General features: G+C 43.9%; 2 protein-coding genes across 3 annotated transcripts in view; one reads left to right on the top strand and one right to left on the bottom strand.

The window, feature by feature from the left end:
- The window catches only part of LOC142565900 (WD repeat-containing protein 11-like), a 293,411-nt gene extending 290,496 nt beyond the window's left edge, over positions 1 to 2,915 (bottom strand). Inside the window, exons 1-3 of the mRNA XM_075676487.1 lie at positions 2,482 to 2,915; positions 2,127 to 2,196; positions 1,988 to 2,029 (exon numbers count right to left, since the gene is read on the bottom strand). Of these exons, the coding sequence (XP_075532602.1) occupies positions 1,988 to 2,029; positions 2,127 to 2,196; positions 2,482 to 2,612 (243 nt within the window). The 5' untranslated portion in view covers positions 2,613 to 2,915. The remainder of the gene's footprint in view (positions 1 to 1,987; positions 2,030 to 2,126; positions 2,197 to 2,481) is intronic.
- Positions 2,916 to 3,145: 230 nt separating this feature from the next.
- Positions 3,146 to 16,649, top strand: part of Ide (Insulin degrading metalloproteinase) — a 247,923-nt gene continuing 234,419 nt past the window's right edge. Inside the window, exons 1-4 of one of the 2 annotated variants that reach the window (XM_075676326.1) lie at positions 3,146 to 3,521; positions 10,445 to 10,653; positions 12,864 to 12,940; positions 13,034 to 13,060. In XM_075676326.1, the coding sequence (XP_075532441.1) occupies positions 3,421 to 3,521; positions 10,445 to 10,653; positions 12,864 to 12,940; positions 13,034 to 13,060 (414 nt within the window). In that variant the 5' untranslated portion in view covers positions 3,146 to 3,420. Of the gene's footprint in view, positions 3,522 to 10,426; positions 10,654 to 12,863; positions 12,941 to 13,033; positions 13,061 to 16,649 lie in introns of both variants that reach the window. The other variant, XM_075676325.1, reaches the window with a different exon arrangement.

Here is a 16,649-nt window from a genome sequence, read left to right as displayed (position 1 = left end):
TTGAAGCAGAGCCAATTGACAGGTCTACTGATGAATATGAATTATGATGAATATTATAATACTTTGAATCCTCCTTATTGAAGAGACAAGCACCGGAGTTTACAAGAAAATCTTCAATAAAACGACCTTTCGCGTCGCATCGCGAGTCTCCTCACATGGTGTTGTGGGCATTAAAATCGCCGAGTATGTAGGGGTCCGGGAGCTGATCAATTAGGTTATAAATATCGCTTCTTCCGAGATTATAATTTGGGGTTATGTATATGCAACATACAGTGATTAATTTATTAAAAAGAATCGCCCAAACTGAGACTGCCTCAAGGAGCGTCTGAAGGGCAACATGATGACAAGCTACAGACTTGACAACTATTGCTACACCACCAGACGAGGCATTCGCCTCGTTGCGGTCTTCACAATAAATGGTGTACTGATGAAGAAAGTTTGTGTGTGTGGGTTTCATATGTGTCTCTTCAACACATAGCAACTTTCGATTATGCTTGTGTAGAAGTTCTGTAATGTCGTCTAGGTTATGAAGTCCTCCAACATTCCATTGTATTATTTGTGTCTCCATGATGATAAATGTGTTTTGCACTGTATGTTTAAGAGATGAAGATTAGCTCACAGGCCCTTTCCAGGTACCAGGTTTCCAGGTACAAGAGTTTTGTCTTTTTTGGAGCGATCGCGAGAGTCTCGCCGTTCCTGAGGCTCCGGCGGCGCCATATGGCTGATTGTTTTGCCCATCGCCTCTTGTGAGGCGCTGGACATTCGCTCTTGCAAGCGCTGCATCTGACGTGAAGGCTTCATCTCGGCAGACGAGACCTTTGAGGCAACCGGCCTGGAGGTTGAGGGCCCCTTCTGCTGGGGCGGCAGAGCAGCGCTAGCTGCTCTGCCGCCCCAGAAGAAGTGTCTCGTTGGCAGAGCAGTGCTAGCTGCTCCGCAACTCAAAGAACAAGCACAAATTTGCCCATAGACATGTGCTGGTTTCATGTTGGTGTCATTTCCTGTGCTGATTTTAAGTATCCTATTTACTGACTTATACTGAATAATTATTTGTAGGGCATAAGCATACTGAAAAGCTTTCTGGATTGCTAATTTATTTCATCTTTCACTTCTATTTTTCATGTCAGCAGTCCCAATAACTGTTGACCTGAAAATCAACAGAGTTTTAGGCTCCGAAGCAACACAACTTTGGCTACCAGAAATGCCACAATGCCTCCCGGAGGTACGCCAATGAGCAGAAGTATACAGACCACAGGTTTATATAATAATAATAATAATAATAATAATAATAATAATAATAATAATAATAATAATAATAATAATAATAAATGAAAAAAACTGAGATGCACAAACTGAAATTAACAAGTGCACACAGAGACGTTCGGAACACTAAGTTCAGACTGCAGTTGTCAATTTCAAGTTACATGCATAGGCAGTGAAGAATATCAGTTTTATTGTGGAATCCCTGTTCTGTAAGCTTTTGCTCACAGGTGTACATATCACATTGACAACCTGAAGGTTTGTATTTTGACTAAAATAGTACCACACGAATATTTTTCTAGTTAATGCTCAATAAATGTGCCCACAATGCCCAGGTACTGAACGATGATGCGACAAGGTTTCATACATGTCTTTCTAAAGCAGTGAAGCACTTGAGCTTAACAAAATACTTGCTCAGTTAAAAACCCTACTCTTATAGCATGAAAACTGCTTGACTTGAAAAGCTCTAAAGTTGTGTACAAAATTACAATGAAGATTTTCTGCTTCTACTGAGCCCACCACAGCAGACCATAGTAATCACAGTGCAGTGATCACTGAATCAAGACCTTCAAAAATATCTAATGAACTGGTGTGTCAGCACTGATGCTCAACAGTGGTCAAAAAAGGGGTGTTGTTGGCTCAAGAGACACGCAGCTGCTTCGACCACTGTTAATCACTTCCGAGTCTTTCGGTGAACCGAACTGAATGCTCATATTTCACTCAGCCATACCTTGGTCACATAGTGCTTGTGCCCGGTAAGAGTCTGGAAGACCTGTAAGTATTTACAAGCAAGCAAGCAAGGCTGTTCAGTATGCTGCAGTCCTCTTGCGAGAAAATAGTTTACTAGTCGTGGCACTTTTCGTATTTACCTGCGTATACCTTGTGTCGATAACAACTACGTGCTTGTGACAACCATACGCCAGCAGCGACTGGAAGTCCCTGAAAGCGAATTAACAGAAACAATTATTCACACCATTCATTAAATCAAAGAATTAAAATTAACGATAAAATAGTGGAGGGGAGCTTAGGGGGACAGTGTATAACCATGGTAACCATGACCTGTATAAACATGGTTAACTAAGGCACCTCTTTAAAACGCCGATAAAAAACCTACCCTGTTCAAATTGGCACAAAGTCTTCACGTCCTCGTTATGAAGTGCGAGCAATATAGGGCTTAGTGTAAACCAGAGAAAAAGGATACATTTAAGCATGCCGGGAACTTACCAGTCAACAGCATCTTTATTCGCAGGTGTTAAGGCACCAGGCAGAACTCTCGAAGATATCCTTTTAATTACAGGATTAACCGCGGAATCGTCAATGCGCTTCTCTGAGAAGCAGCGCTTTAATGCTGACATCGTTTCATTGGAAAGTACAACACACGAATGACTATGTGCTCCTCAACCGAGTTGCTGACCGAGTTCACATTTCGCATAGGCACATTTAGCCATAGCTTGTGTCGCTGCACTCCGGTTTACAGATCACCGCTTTGCGATGAAGAAAATCTGTGAACCAAGAGCAAACATCCCATCGGTGGTTATCTACTACTATTAACCGATGCTTCAGCACAACAGCCGCTACAGCGGATGCAATGGCAACGTTGATAACTAAAGCCACACTGCCACACTAAAGCGGACGATAACTAAAGCGGATTCAATGGACTAGATTGGATCGGATCGATTTGTACGCTAGTCTGGACCTAACGAGTGAAACATTCTGTAAAAATTAACTATTTCAATCGTCATTAGGTCTACAGACTTTTGTTAGACTAAGAATTGCAGCATAATTCTTGAATAAACGATGTGCTTTTAGCGGGTTCGGATTTTAGCAACTGAAGTCCTGAAGTGGCCGTAAGTAGCCACCACTAGCCAAGATGTGTGTGTTTATTGTCTTGTTGGTCTTGTATGGTGTGGGCAGTGTGGGGTGTGGGTTGGTGTGGATGAACAGTGCCTGCGTGGTAGGTTGTCCAGTTATCTGTGGGATAGTACAGTTGCAGTGGGTAAACGGTCAGCTTGTAAACGCACTTTGCAGACCGGCTGCCTCGCAAGTTCTCTACAAATTGTCCTTGCTACTTGCCGCTGCTTCTAGGCTTCGGCATTGTGGCAGTGATAAATGAACGTGTGGCAGGCTGTCCGCCCGTTCCTTCTTTAAGCGGGCTCCCCTGTGATGTTCGTTTGCTCCGGCTGGAGCTTCTTGAGCCGACGCACAGCCAGCGCAGCTTCGACGTTACGAAGGCACTATAGCAGCTGCGGACTGCGTGAACGAAGGTACCGTGCCACATCTTTTGATAAGAAATAGAATTGCATCTGTAATTATGATTCAATGATTTTCCACATCTGCCAGATGGGATACACATACCTTGTTCAAGTTGGCAAGAAGCAAGTTGAAGGAATGCTGAAAAAGCGGCGCTTTAACACAATTGGTGGTTTCTTGCGATTTTTAGGTGCATTATGTCGTCGCGTAGAACTAGAGCTACAAAGCGCTTATCATTCTTCAGAGCACAACAGCCCCAGTACCTTCATGGACAGACGCATTTTCTGTAACGAATTAATGAACGCGCACTGGATGCTCAACCCTGTTTAACAACGCTATCGTGGCTAATTCTAATAGTGGCACTGACATTTGTGTGTAGTTCGAGTCTCATTATTGCTCAATAGCTGCTTGGGCTTGTTGGTTTTCCATCCTGCTCGTCCATGTCTCGTCTCTTGTCTACATTTTGCGCTGTTACTAGCAAGATTATCGCGGAGGTACATAGAATAATTGTGGTGACATGTCTGCAGGCTTATCATTGTCGCCGATGCATTTTATGCCAGTTGCGTGTACTTGCACCGCTTGAAATATGTTGCACGTAGTCTTTTTTTCTATTCTTTATGTGTGCAGTATGAGGTCTCATGCCACACTTGGAAGTGCTTTTTAATGTTTACAGCAAGGAGGTTATACCATATAACCTTTTTGGTTTACGAGAAGAAAGGAGGTTAACCGAGGGGCCCGATTTTTATTAGTCATATCATGAAAAGCCAACAAACACTGACACCAAGGAGAACATAGGGGAAATTACTTGTGCTTAATAAATGAACCAAGGAAACAATAAATTAATGGAAATGAAAGTGGATGAAAAAGCGACTTGCTGCAGGTACGAAAAACGATCCCACAACCTGCGAACGTTGTGGCCGGGATTCGATCCCGCTACCTCGTGCTCAGCAGCCCGACACCATTGCTACTGAGCAACTGTGGCGGGTACTGACTGATGCAAGGAATGGACACATCATAATGTGATCAAATATGGTAGCACGTACTAGAGTGATGTTAAAAGCATCACTAGTAAGGGCACAGCGTGATATGATGTGATTATGCAGAAATTTAGTGAAATTATGCATGTACAGAGTCTCTACAAATTAGAAAAAAGATTATAGCAGATCCAACATGCTTGTTAGAATCAACATTATGCAAAGCATTCCTTAAATGTTATAATTGCATGCAAACAGACACATGAGACGTGTGACTTATGTAGATCCGATGCACATGTTGGAATTTATATGAACTGAAGCATGTGTGAAGCGGTTAATTGAATACTATAAAACTTAACGCTTGCAATAATTATTTTCTTTATTCAGTTCATTAGCTCTGAGACATGGGGCCATTGACTGCAAGAAAATTACGACAGTCATGCTGTTTTTGTTTTCACTAAGTTAATAGTTCAAACTAGAGGTCAGTGTTTTCATTTTAAACAGGAAAGGTAGCACCCAATTTTTTTCTGGAATCTTGTTTTTTTTTTTTTAAGAGTCACTGAAAATACATTTTCTAAAATGCTAAGACAGCTATCGGAAATGCAGCTGTGAGCCGACAGGTGCTGATGCAAGGAGCCTTGCAAAGTCAAGGTAATGCATCGACCTGCTGCCCATTCAATCAAATTAAAACACTGATGGCGTGACATGTAGCTTATTTCAAGATTTGTTTCTCCTCTCGTCCTTTAATGTTTAAGGTTTGGTTCTTTTTTTCGAAATGGGTGATAACACCTAGTCATATCTATAAAACCTTTTTCTAGATTATTCCTTGTAGCTCTCTACCCAAATAATGTTACAAATATAGTCTCATGTTAATTGTGTTCTAATCTCACGTTCAGATGCTCTTTATTCCTGTTGTCACATTGCTGTATGGCATTGGGGCTTTGCTATATTGTATGTGTAAGTCTTTATTCTGTGTAGTTGGTGCAACTGCACTGTTGAAGAGAAGTCTGCTGTTATACAGCATGTTTCAGTGTTGACAAAATTATTGAACATGATAATCTCTAAAAAGAAATGTCTGTAGCCTGAAACGAGAAGTTATCCATTGAAAAAGTCAGCAAAAGTTCATTTGGCAAGCTATTGTCACTGAAAAAAAAAATATATTTTTTGCTGCAGATAAATATTGAAAATGGCATGCAATATTTTGGGAAACTTTCGTCCGAAAATACTGTAGTTATTCAGGACGAACTGGTGGGCTAGTTGGTTATACATGTCTACTTGAACACAGAACACAATAAATTGACAGGGACTGACAGATTAACGACACCACGAAGCACTGACTGCAACTGGCTCAATGACACGCGAAGTGCTTGTAAATATACAGCGACACATATGTGCACGCAGAAACAACAAAGCTAAGAAGATACATTCGTACATCCGCAGTTAGCATATACGTCATCTGTCTGGCACCCTTCCCAATCATATCTTACCTATGACATAGAAAACACGGGGAATGCCGGAGATGGAAATTCAAAGCGATGAGCAAAACGAGAACAAGGTGAAAGCAGGAGCCAGCAGGTGAAGCAGGAGGCTCCTGCTTTCACCTTGTTCTCATTTTGCTCATCGTCTATGACATAAAAGCAATACAAAATCGCGCTGCTCGGTTTATAACTTCCAATTACTCTCATGAAACCAGCATAACCGCACTAAAACGTATACTTGAACTACCATCACTTGCTTCCCGCTGGATCATCTCTCGTCTCTGCTTGCTTCACACCTTTTATTACCATCCACACTCCAGGCATTCCATATTAAATCCACCATTACGTACATCTTCTTGCTTAAGCCACAGTCGTCCCATAGCACACATTAACACCCGATCATCTGCCATGAACACTTCATTCTTGACGCAGTAACCCATTGGAACCATCACCCAAAAGATATCATGTCATGCACTGACTGTAAAAAGTTCCGCGAAATGTTAAATAACCACATTGCTTAATTACCGATCCCACCTACCCTTACTCTTACACGATGTTCTCTTTTTTCACAATTGTTCCTGGCTTGTTTTTGTTTATTGTTGTTTCTTTACTGTTCTGTACATTTGTTCTAACATTGTCACAAGGATCAAAGCCCTCCCTTATGTAATGCCTCTGGGCCTTTAAGGTGAAAATAAATGAAATGAAATATGTGAAGCCCCTTCTTGATAGCAGTGCGAATAAAAGCCGCGTCCCATTCAAAACAACAGCAAGACTGTACTACGAATGTACTCTGCAGACAGAGTTAGCACGTGAACCAGCAGCCTTGAAACAGCCATTATTGGGTCACTATGCCTAAAGAGAGGTGCTCCTTATCACTTAAAAACACTGCCAGCATGCTGACGCAATTTTCTTTAAGCTTTGAAATCTCGCCTGCTTGAACTATTTCCCGCATGGATATTTCGGCACACCTGCGCAGAATTGTGGTCTGCTCAAAGAAAGGCTCCTCTTCCTTACACCGTTTGCAGTCCCGGCAATGTATACCTAGGTGTCTAGAGGCAGTAGTGACGTTATTGTTGTGCTCCCTGAGCCTTTCATTTAAATATCTGCCAGTTTCACCGATGTAGGCTCGGTCACAGGGCTTGGGAATTGAGTAGACCACCTTTTCTATGCATGGAGCAAACTGCCGCTGGTGCCTAATGGTGCAGCTTCAATTCTGACTGTCGCAAGAGTTGACCTTCTTGCAGAGTTTAGATAACTTTTCCGGTGCTGAAAAGACCACTTCTATGTGTTCTAAAAAACTGTGTTTTCCTACCATCCTGAGGTTATGAAAGATGGCATGCAGGTAGGGAATCACTGATACCTTTTTCCTGCGATCTGAGCCAATCACGTTTATTTCAGGAGCTAGTTTTCTTTCTTAGGGAGCTAGCTTTTTTAGATTTCTGATCGTGCCTTCAGCTACAGAAAGCAGAAGCATGCAGGGATGTCAACCCTTAAGAGGAAGCTTTAGCTCGGGTGCTCCTATCTCAATACATGTCAAAGGAGAATTCGTTTTTCTCGGCAACCACTGCACCAAATGTGGCGAGGTTTGTTGCATTTAAAAGAAAAACGCAAAATCTAGTGACTGCTGGTTTTGAATTTTTGATTTCGGTCGTCAATTTTTTATTCATAATTGGCAAAAATCGAAAAAGTTCGTAAAACAAAACTATGAAGTTTACAACTCTAACTGGGCAATGAAAAATGATATCACAATTCTGTGAATTGCATCTAATAGTACATTTAAAGCGGACAAAATTGATTGCGGACAAATTGAAGTAGGTCTTACTATTATTTGGTGGGCCTTACTACCTTATGTGTATTGTGGCTTGTCACTGTGTGACAGGAAAACATTAGATTGAACTTCTTTCAAGGACTTGCACTGCCACAAACATTTGTTTTTATTCTGCAGGACTGGGCAAAAGCATGAATCTATCCTTGCTTCTTGTTTGTGTGCACTGATCTTCCTTTTTTCCCCAATACAGAAACATATTTAGTCTTTCATGAGAATAATGGATGCTTTACATATCAGATATCGTTATATTGTTTGTCTGGGAATCTTGTTGTGTGTGGCATGCATTTTCGCAGATTTTAGGGGTATGTGCTTAGCATAGAGTGATAATTATTCAAACAACGAAAATGCATTTGCCACACAACAGTGTAGGGAATGTGTTCTGTCATTTTGCTAGAAAAAATTGCATGTTCACCTCCTGGATTTCCTCTTAAGCTGATTCGTCCTACGGGACGGATTGCCTAATTGGTCAGCAGATGTGTGTGATGTGGCTGAGCTGCAATTAATCATGCTTCAAGCAGCTTGTTAGTAGTTTCCTTGGTAGTAGTTAGTAGTTCGGCAGCACTGAGCCTCTTTATGTTTGTCTGCAGACCAAACCGGTGATTCGTTCCATCATGTGAATACAGCTTTAATGGAAGCAAAATGGCTGTAGCTCATGTGTGCAGGGTTGCTTTTTTTAGGCATTTCCTCAACTTTACCTATTAGTTACCTACACATCTTGGCCTTGTGACCAGCCTTTCTCGTGTCTTGCTGCCTTTTTTGCAGGTTAGCTTTGTTTTCATTTGCCACCAATTTCAGCTTTTACTACTTGCTTGCTAATGTATGAGCGCAAATCAGAAAGTCTTTGTGCCTATTTTTTAAAAACCAAATTACGGCTGTAAATACGAAGTCAACATATCCATTCCCAGTAGTGGACCTTTCTTGGACCGGCCGGGCCTTATTTGTCAGCAGCTCTGCGGCATGGCACTGCTGTCAGTTGTTGAAGATAGTGGTTGTGCTGCACACATCCATGGCGTACGAGCAACAAAGTGTGATCCATTTTCTATGGAGCAAAAGACGAATGCCCATCAAAATTCACAGGGAATGCAGCCAACGTATGGGGAAAGGTGTCTCACTTGAGAAGTGAGGTGGTGGTGTTGAGTTCGCAAAAGGCCGTAACGACTTGCATGACAATGAGTGTTCGAGGAGGCCACATGCACAGGCTTCGAAACCAACTCTCGGGCCAACTTGGGTCGCTGAGCATGTGGCAATGTGTGCATGCATGCCGCTCCTCATCGAACTTCTTTACTGTGAACATGGAACACTGTAGATGTGGGACTTGGTAGGTACCACTGTTCGTAGAAACTCTTTGCCCTCGACTTGCCACTCGGTCTGTCCCTTTTGATGCCATCTTGGGTCACTGGGTATGTGCGTGCCACTAGGCATGTGCCACTCTTCAATGACCATCTTTGGCGACAACTTAGGTAATTAGGTATGTGCCACTGAGAGTGTGCTGCTGCACAATGATGAGAAAGATGCCTTAAATTTCTCCAAGGCTGAGCGAAATTGAACCACTGTCGCAAGGGTTCCTCAAAGACAGCAACTCGATGCACTTGGCAGCCTGTGCCTGAAATGCGCTGGGTATGTGCCGCTTTTCAATGAACACCTTTTACGCCAACACTTCAGCTAGCTTCACCATAAATGCATTGGATATATGCCACTCTTCAATGAACCTTTCGCCAACTTGGGTCACTGAGTATGTGCCACTGAGTGTGCAGCAAGTGAGGGAATAATTCTCAGCATTTGCAGGCACTGGAGCCATGCTTCTAGTGTCATGGGTCCCTTGTGGGCTTCACGGCGGTGCCACTAGATGGCGCAGAGCATCCAAAAAGAAGCATGAAAGAGGAGTCCGATTGCCGCATGACATATTTCTTGGCATTCACACGCATCGGCATTCCATGCATTTCGGAGGCCACGCGCAGGCTTTGTGGTGGCAATGCTAGATGGTGCTGAGTGTTCTTAGGGAAGCACGAAAGAGCAGTGCCGCTATACTGCTTCATACATAACTCATTTTGATAGTAGAAATATGTTGGGTCGTTATATTGATTCAGTGCTAATGCATTACAATTGACAGTCATTGTTAGATGGGTTCTGCTGCAACTTTTAATCCTTTCAGCATCACTTGTGTAACAGGATGTTTCCACGTTTCTGTCCTGCCGTCTTCCTTTTGACATTCCTTTTGTCAGATAGGAATGTGATGACCACACCAAGAAAGCATTTGCCATTATACATGCCACTTTTTCATTTCTGCACAACCAAAAATGAACCAGTGTGTTTGTTTTATATCTGAGAAAAAAACCTGGTGCTTGGGGTGCATAACCCCCTAAAATACCCGACACTGAAAGGGTTAAGGATGGCTTTCTGGATAGGAGACAGGTTGCAAAAAATATATTTCAGGTCCTGCCTCTCTCCAAAAAAATTCTTTAGAGCTCGCTTCTGTGGTTCTGTTTACAGAGAGTTGTGAAAATTTTGGTTCTGATTAGTGGGAGCTTTTTCTTTGCATTACTCAAACACGAGATCAATCAATTTAACGGATGTTGTTCCATTTGAGTGATTTTCATTTGTCAAAATTCTACTGCAATTGATTATACTTGTGAAAACAGTGGCTGGTATCTTTCCAGGTTTTTGCCCATAAGAAGAGCCTCGTCAAAAACCTTCACGATGCCATCCGTCGATGCTGACCAGGGAGCTCGTGTGTATGACCATATCACACAGTCTGAATCGGACAAGAACCTCTACCAAGGCCTTGAGCTTAGCAATGGCTTGAAAGTGCTGCTGATAAGCGATCCAACCACTGACAAGTCTGCTGCTGCACTGAATGTCCAAGTGGGTTAGTGGTGCTTCTTTATGGTCTTATGGTGAACGCTTTTCTCTTTATTGTTAAACTTTACTTTCTTTAAAAAATCGAAGATTTTTTGCAGCTGCCTGTTGGCCTCAAAATATGTTTTTGATCCCAGTACAAGTGTATGTCTTTCAGCAGAAAAGAATTTCTACCCTGTCATTCTGTGTTGGTGCTTATTTGTGATATTGCTGCTAATTAGCCTTTTTCATGAGCGCTTGCGCCTCTGTCCTGATGGAACACAAGTGTCATTTGTTGGTTTAGAGCAGGAACACAGGATGAGGAATAAGTTTGGCACACATCTCGCTTTCTCTTGAAAGCATGGTCAGTGAGGAGGCAGACTGATGCAAGATCTCCGGGTGCAGTGCTGCTGTACACATGATGTAAAGCAAATTAAATGTATACTTATGGTTCACGTTTGATGAGAACTGTCTGTACAAATTCCAAACGAAGCCACAGATGGCTTGGAGTGAAGAACACTTGCAGTTTTCTGCGGGATGTTTCCCCCCTATTGCTAAACAAGTTTTGGCAAAATATCTTTTCTTTTCTGTGGTTATGCTTATTCTCGGATGTGTTGTGCACACTTAGATAGAAAATGAAGATTATTTTCTAGGCATTTATATGTGTCATCAGTAAATGGTTAAACATGTTTATGACTCTCTGAAGGCCGTTGGACTTTTAAAGGTAGTTTCAGTGTCTTGACTAAACCGAATCTTTTCTCATTGATGAGGCAGGTACTGGTGTAGATAAAGATATTTCACTTGACAGGGGACCTCGCTACCCTTGCTGATGCAAGTGTTAATGAGTGCTGCTTTGTCACCAACATTCAAGTTACTTTAACCATTAGACATATACATTTCATCTCCAGCAGTGGATTTTGTTGCGAAGGGTGGTGCTGGTGGAGTGGGCAACCCCCAATAGTAATTGCACAGTAGTAATGGCATTGCAATAAATGAATGAATTTTATTTATTTATTTATTTATTTATTTATTTATTTATTTATTTATTCATTTATTCATTCTCTTGGCAATGCATGGAAAGCCACTGGAACAAAAAGCCACAAAATGTGACCTCGAAGTGTTCGAGGGCCAACAATTCTTCCCATGAGACACTGCATGGAAATCAGCAGCGTAGAAGGCACATCTGAAAAAGGCCCATTCTAGATTATATTTATTTTGTAGCATGATTATTTTGTACAGTAACTGACACAATTGAGAAAGTGTGTAAAAAAAGAAAGAAAAGCTGTCAGATTCAGAAGTACAAATGTGGCAGCTTAACACAAATGGGACTCTGCATATTTTATAGCGTAACAAACTCAACAAAACGTCCTAAATGTAACTTGTTACAGTCTTAAGATTAAGCCATCAAAATCTAATTATCTTCTACATTCCCATACAATGTGCCACAAACATATGTACACTCTGAGCGTATGTGTTATAGTAATGTTATGCTAAGATATCTATTTTTCCTCTTGTAATAAAAAAAATTGAAACTGGCTTGCTAGTACCGAGTCACTATCTGCTTTCACCAGCATAAAGATGGAAGGCGCTACAACAAGCTGACTGATAGACTAAGTTCTTATGAGCCACCTTTATTTCATTTTTTTTTAAACAAAGAGCCTATCCCTGCATTAAATTGTATTGCATAAGGCATTAGCATATGTACATACTTGTGATCAATGTATAATTAACAGATTTTTCTATGTGTTTTTGTGTGTTGCTATGTATTTGTTGTAGTATCATTATAACCAGTAACTTGTTGGGGTGAAAAAATTTAGAAGAGTGTGCTTTGCTTTTTTTTTTTTGTTGTTCACTATTTGGGTGTTTTTTGTATTTAATAACAATTTCCTGTTTAATGTCGCCTCTTGTGGCCTTAAATGAGATAGCAGTATTATGAAATAAATATTTTGAAAGAAAGTTTATGCTTGTATGTCCTTTGCAAGTGATAAGTAGGGAAATTACTGAACATGCCATAATGCATTGTCATTTTAGTCAAATACATATATCGCTATATTGACCATATTCTATAACGCTATTGCCAGTAGGTCTGTGGGATATACCTAGTCAGCTTTATTTTGCAGCCAATAATTACACTTTTGGATGGTAAGTTAATTTCTGTAGCAAATGATGTTGTAATGAATAAACATTGCTGTATAGCATTGTCTTAGCAAATGAGTTTGACGTTCAACGCTTATTGTCTAGGCTACATGTCAGACCCTTGGGAGCTGCCTGGATTGGCTCACTTCTGCGAGCACATGCTGTTTTTAGGCACTGAAAAGGTGGGCTTTGTTATTTTCATTCATTTCTAGTGTAGGCTTTTGAGGCATGTTGAGCATGTGGACATCACTGTTATTCTTTTTTTTTTTTTGCAGTACCAAGCTGAGAATGAATACCACAAGGTATGGTGCATCAAAAAGTGCTCCTGACATACCATATTTGCACAAATACAACACGATGGGGGACTTAAGATGATTTTAGGGAAAAAGGAGGACCTTGTTTACATGAATACTAAGGAGTCCACAAGTTTTCAGCTTTGACAGCAGCACTTGCAGAGTGGAGCTCTCAAACATGCAGTCATTGCACTCTGGTGTGGTGCACTGCATCTGCATTGATGTCATTCTGCTGTCCCATTGTTGTGTGTAGAGCCCTTGATGGGACACCCTCAGAATCTCCAAGTAGTTCTTGTTGTGTATTCCTTCATTGACTTGGTCAGTGTCATGAACTTTTGTTTTTAAAGGTCTTGTACAACTCATTGAACTTATCGTTAACTTTTCTGCTGGTGGTCCTCATCCTCCGCCGTGATCAGTAGCCTAAGAACCAGGCAGTGCTGTCCATGTTGCAAGACAGTGCCCAGATCAGCATTTTGTGGATTTCTTGAAATGCATGTCCTGGTCCAACTATGTCTGCTCAAGCTTCGGAAATGTTAGTCAGCCATCTGATGCTCTCAGATACATCATGCTCAATTGTGGTTTGTGTGTCAGCTCTTACTGTCATCACTTGCTACATTTTTGGGTATAGCCATCCGCAGAAATCAACTATGCGGCTCGCCCCAGTGCGCCTTTATACTATCACACATGTCACACACTTTTTTGCAAGTTTCACCTCATATAATAAGCTCTGCATAGTGCTTGTACATGTGATATATAAAGAGTGACATAACTATGAAAATTAACAACCATGTCATGAACATTGTTGTTGGGCAACAGTTGACCAAGACATAGCTATTAAACTGCATGAATGGACCTTTGGCAGTAAGAAATGATTATTCAAGGCTTTCAATGTTTGAGTTTACAAAGCTGTGACCAAAATGGGTAAAACTCGCCACTCATTCCATGACAGAATAAATGGGCTCCTTCAAGACATGCTGGCAATACATGCAAGACCACTGCCAAAGAAAACAGTTGCAGAGTAACGTAAGCCTCTGATATGCTGAAGGTGCTAATTAAGTACTGTGGGGATGCGTGACTCTCACGCCTCCTCTGAGATCTAGTTTTCCCGCATGGCTCGTCCCCTGCAGGGCGGCTTCGCCCGCCGTGTGGCCTGGTGCCCGCGGCGGTCGGAGTGGTACAAGCGCGGTGCGAGAGATGGCGCGAGCGTCGCGACGCTGCGGGGTTACTCGGGCGCCGAGAGACAAGGAGCTTCCTCTTGGGGTTCGGGAAGCAAGCGGGACGGACATGCCGTCTGCCCGTGCGCCGACCCATGCTTCTGCGAGACCGTCTCGCGTGGCCGCCTTGGACACCGTCCGCGTGACCGTACACGCGAATGACCAGGCGTTGGGATCCAGCATGGGGCGAACATATTCGCTCGCTACCAGGTCGCGGTAAGTCGGACTTCTAGATTTGTCGCGCGCCCATCGGCATGTTTTGTGGATAGCAACTCGGCTAGCAGGCATTGATCTATGAAAGGTGCAATAAATGCCCTTGTGATTGTTTGCACTACTGTGTTGTCGTTCCTTTGTCCCAAGAGCACGGGTGTGAGAGACCCCACATCTGGCTGCCCAACGTGGGACTCTTGGGACATCGGACGATAGATTTAACAGTTTGCTTCGTTCGAGACCTTTGTTTGAACCGAAGCGTAGGCCTAGCGTGAATTTTGATCGCTAGCGTCGGCGGCGTGCTTTCTTGAGCGAGGTGATGGTGGCTGTAGTGTGTTTGAACATGTCAACATGCTAAGCCTTTTCGCAAGTGTTTTTTTTAATGACATTCGTCAGTACGAGAGCCACGTGGTCTGCATCCTGGGAGAGCGAGGCTGAGCGCCCGCGAAGCAGTGGCAAGCCTGAAGCGAGTGAGTACGGAAGCCTCGTGGGTGGTCCGAATTTCTTACGTAAATAGCTTCTTCTATCTCTTTGACTCGGATGAAGTCGCGGCTCTGGGAGCCGGGTGGCCGCGGGCCACGGGTGCCACTACGGGCTGACTGGTATTGCGGCCTGGCACCGGGCGCTCCGACACCGTCTAGGACGGTGGGCGCCGTCAACTCGGATGCTGTGTGCACCGAGCGGAGTAGGACCACCTCACAGTGCTGACGTCTCCTCGCGGCTGCCTGTTTTGCGCTCATTTTGGGTGTTGTTTTTGGATGCCGGTTGTTGTCAGGGTAGCGACGCTTTAGGCCCAAAGGCTTTACGAAGCTGCCTGTCGCACGTGGAGGGACACAACCTGGTGGACCGTGGCTTTGAGGTGTTGCAATTTGCTTCCCTCATTCTATTTAGCCTCGCACGAATTGAAATTACTCGTTCGACTCAAGGAAGCGAGCTTCATTCACATGAACTTAGCATCTGAGTAGCTGCCCGATCTTTTGCTAGCCGAGTTGAACATCGTACCACGTGGGCGATGCGCATGCAGAATTCCTTTCCCTTGCACTACTTTAGTGTTTGCCGAGTGTGTTGAGTTTACGCAGCGTGATTGGAGTCACCCCTGGTTTGCCGTCACCTGCACATCGTCTGCGCTGCTGCCCCAGACTACGATCGAGCCAATCCGGGCGATGGTGATGCTGTGGCCAGTTCGGCGCAGCGACTTCGGCGGCCTCCTGTATCCAGCTCACAACCCTCGGCGGCGGACAAAAGAGCCGGCGGTCACCGACAGCTATGGCGGCTCTTCCCAGCAGGGCGCGAGCGACGCTTGCTCGTACCGACTACTGCGTCGTCGTCTCCGGAGTCCTGGCCTGGAATCGTGCTGTCGAGTCTCAAAGCTGCTGCTGTGACCGGCGGACGCCAGCGGTGTACCCAGGGACAATGTCGGCTCGCATGCTATGGACAGCGTGTGGACATCTCTTCGGCGCGGCCATTGTTTAATGTTCTACCTTGTTTGCAAAGCACAGTTTGATGTTAGACCGTGTCACATGTCTCGCCGGAATATGTAGTGATTTAAGGTTGGGGGGATGTGGGGATGCATGACTCTCACGCCTCCCCTGAGATTTAGTTTTCACGCATGGCTCGTCCCCTGCAGGGCGGCTTCGCCCGCCGCGTGGCCTGGCGCCTGCGGCGGTCAGAGTGGTACAAGCGCGGTGCGAGAGATGGCGCGAGCGTCGCGACGCTGCGGGGTTACTCGGGCGCCGAGAGACAAGGAGCTTCCTCTTGGGGTTCGGGAAGCAAGCGGGACGGACATGCCGTCTGCCCGTGCGCCGACCCATGCTTCTGCGAGACCGTCTCGCGTGGCTGCCTTGGACACCGTCCGCGTGACCGTACACGCGAATGACCAGGCGTTGGGATCCAGCATGGGGCGAACATATTCGCTCGCTACCAGGTCGCGGTAAGTCGGACTTCTAGATTTGTCGCGCGCCCATCAGCATGTTTTGTGGATAGCAACTCGGCTAGCAGACATTGATCTATGAAAGGTGCAATAAATGCCCTTGTGATTGTTTGCACTACTGTGTTGTCGTTCCTTTGTCCCATGAGTACGGAGGAGAGGCCCCACAGTACAGAGAGAAGGTTTTCAGTTTCTTCATTTGAGACTTTGAATTGTTATGCAATTTTCTGCTCGCAGCGTTATTCCA

The sequence above is a fragment of the Dermacentor variabilis genome, unplaced genomic scaffold, assembly GCF_050947875.1.
Source record: "Dermacentor variabilis isolate Ectoservices unplaced genomic scaffold, ASM5094787v1 scaffold_12, whole genome shotgun sequence".
Classification (NCBI taxonomy): domain Eukaryota; kingdom Metazoa; phylum Arthropoda; class Arachnida; order Ixodida; family Ixodidae; genus Dermacentor; species Dermacentor variabilis.
The sequence above is the reverse complement of the archived record's forward strand: the minus strand, read 5'-3'. Positions and strand labels throughout refer to the sequence as shown.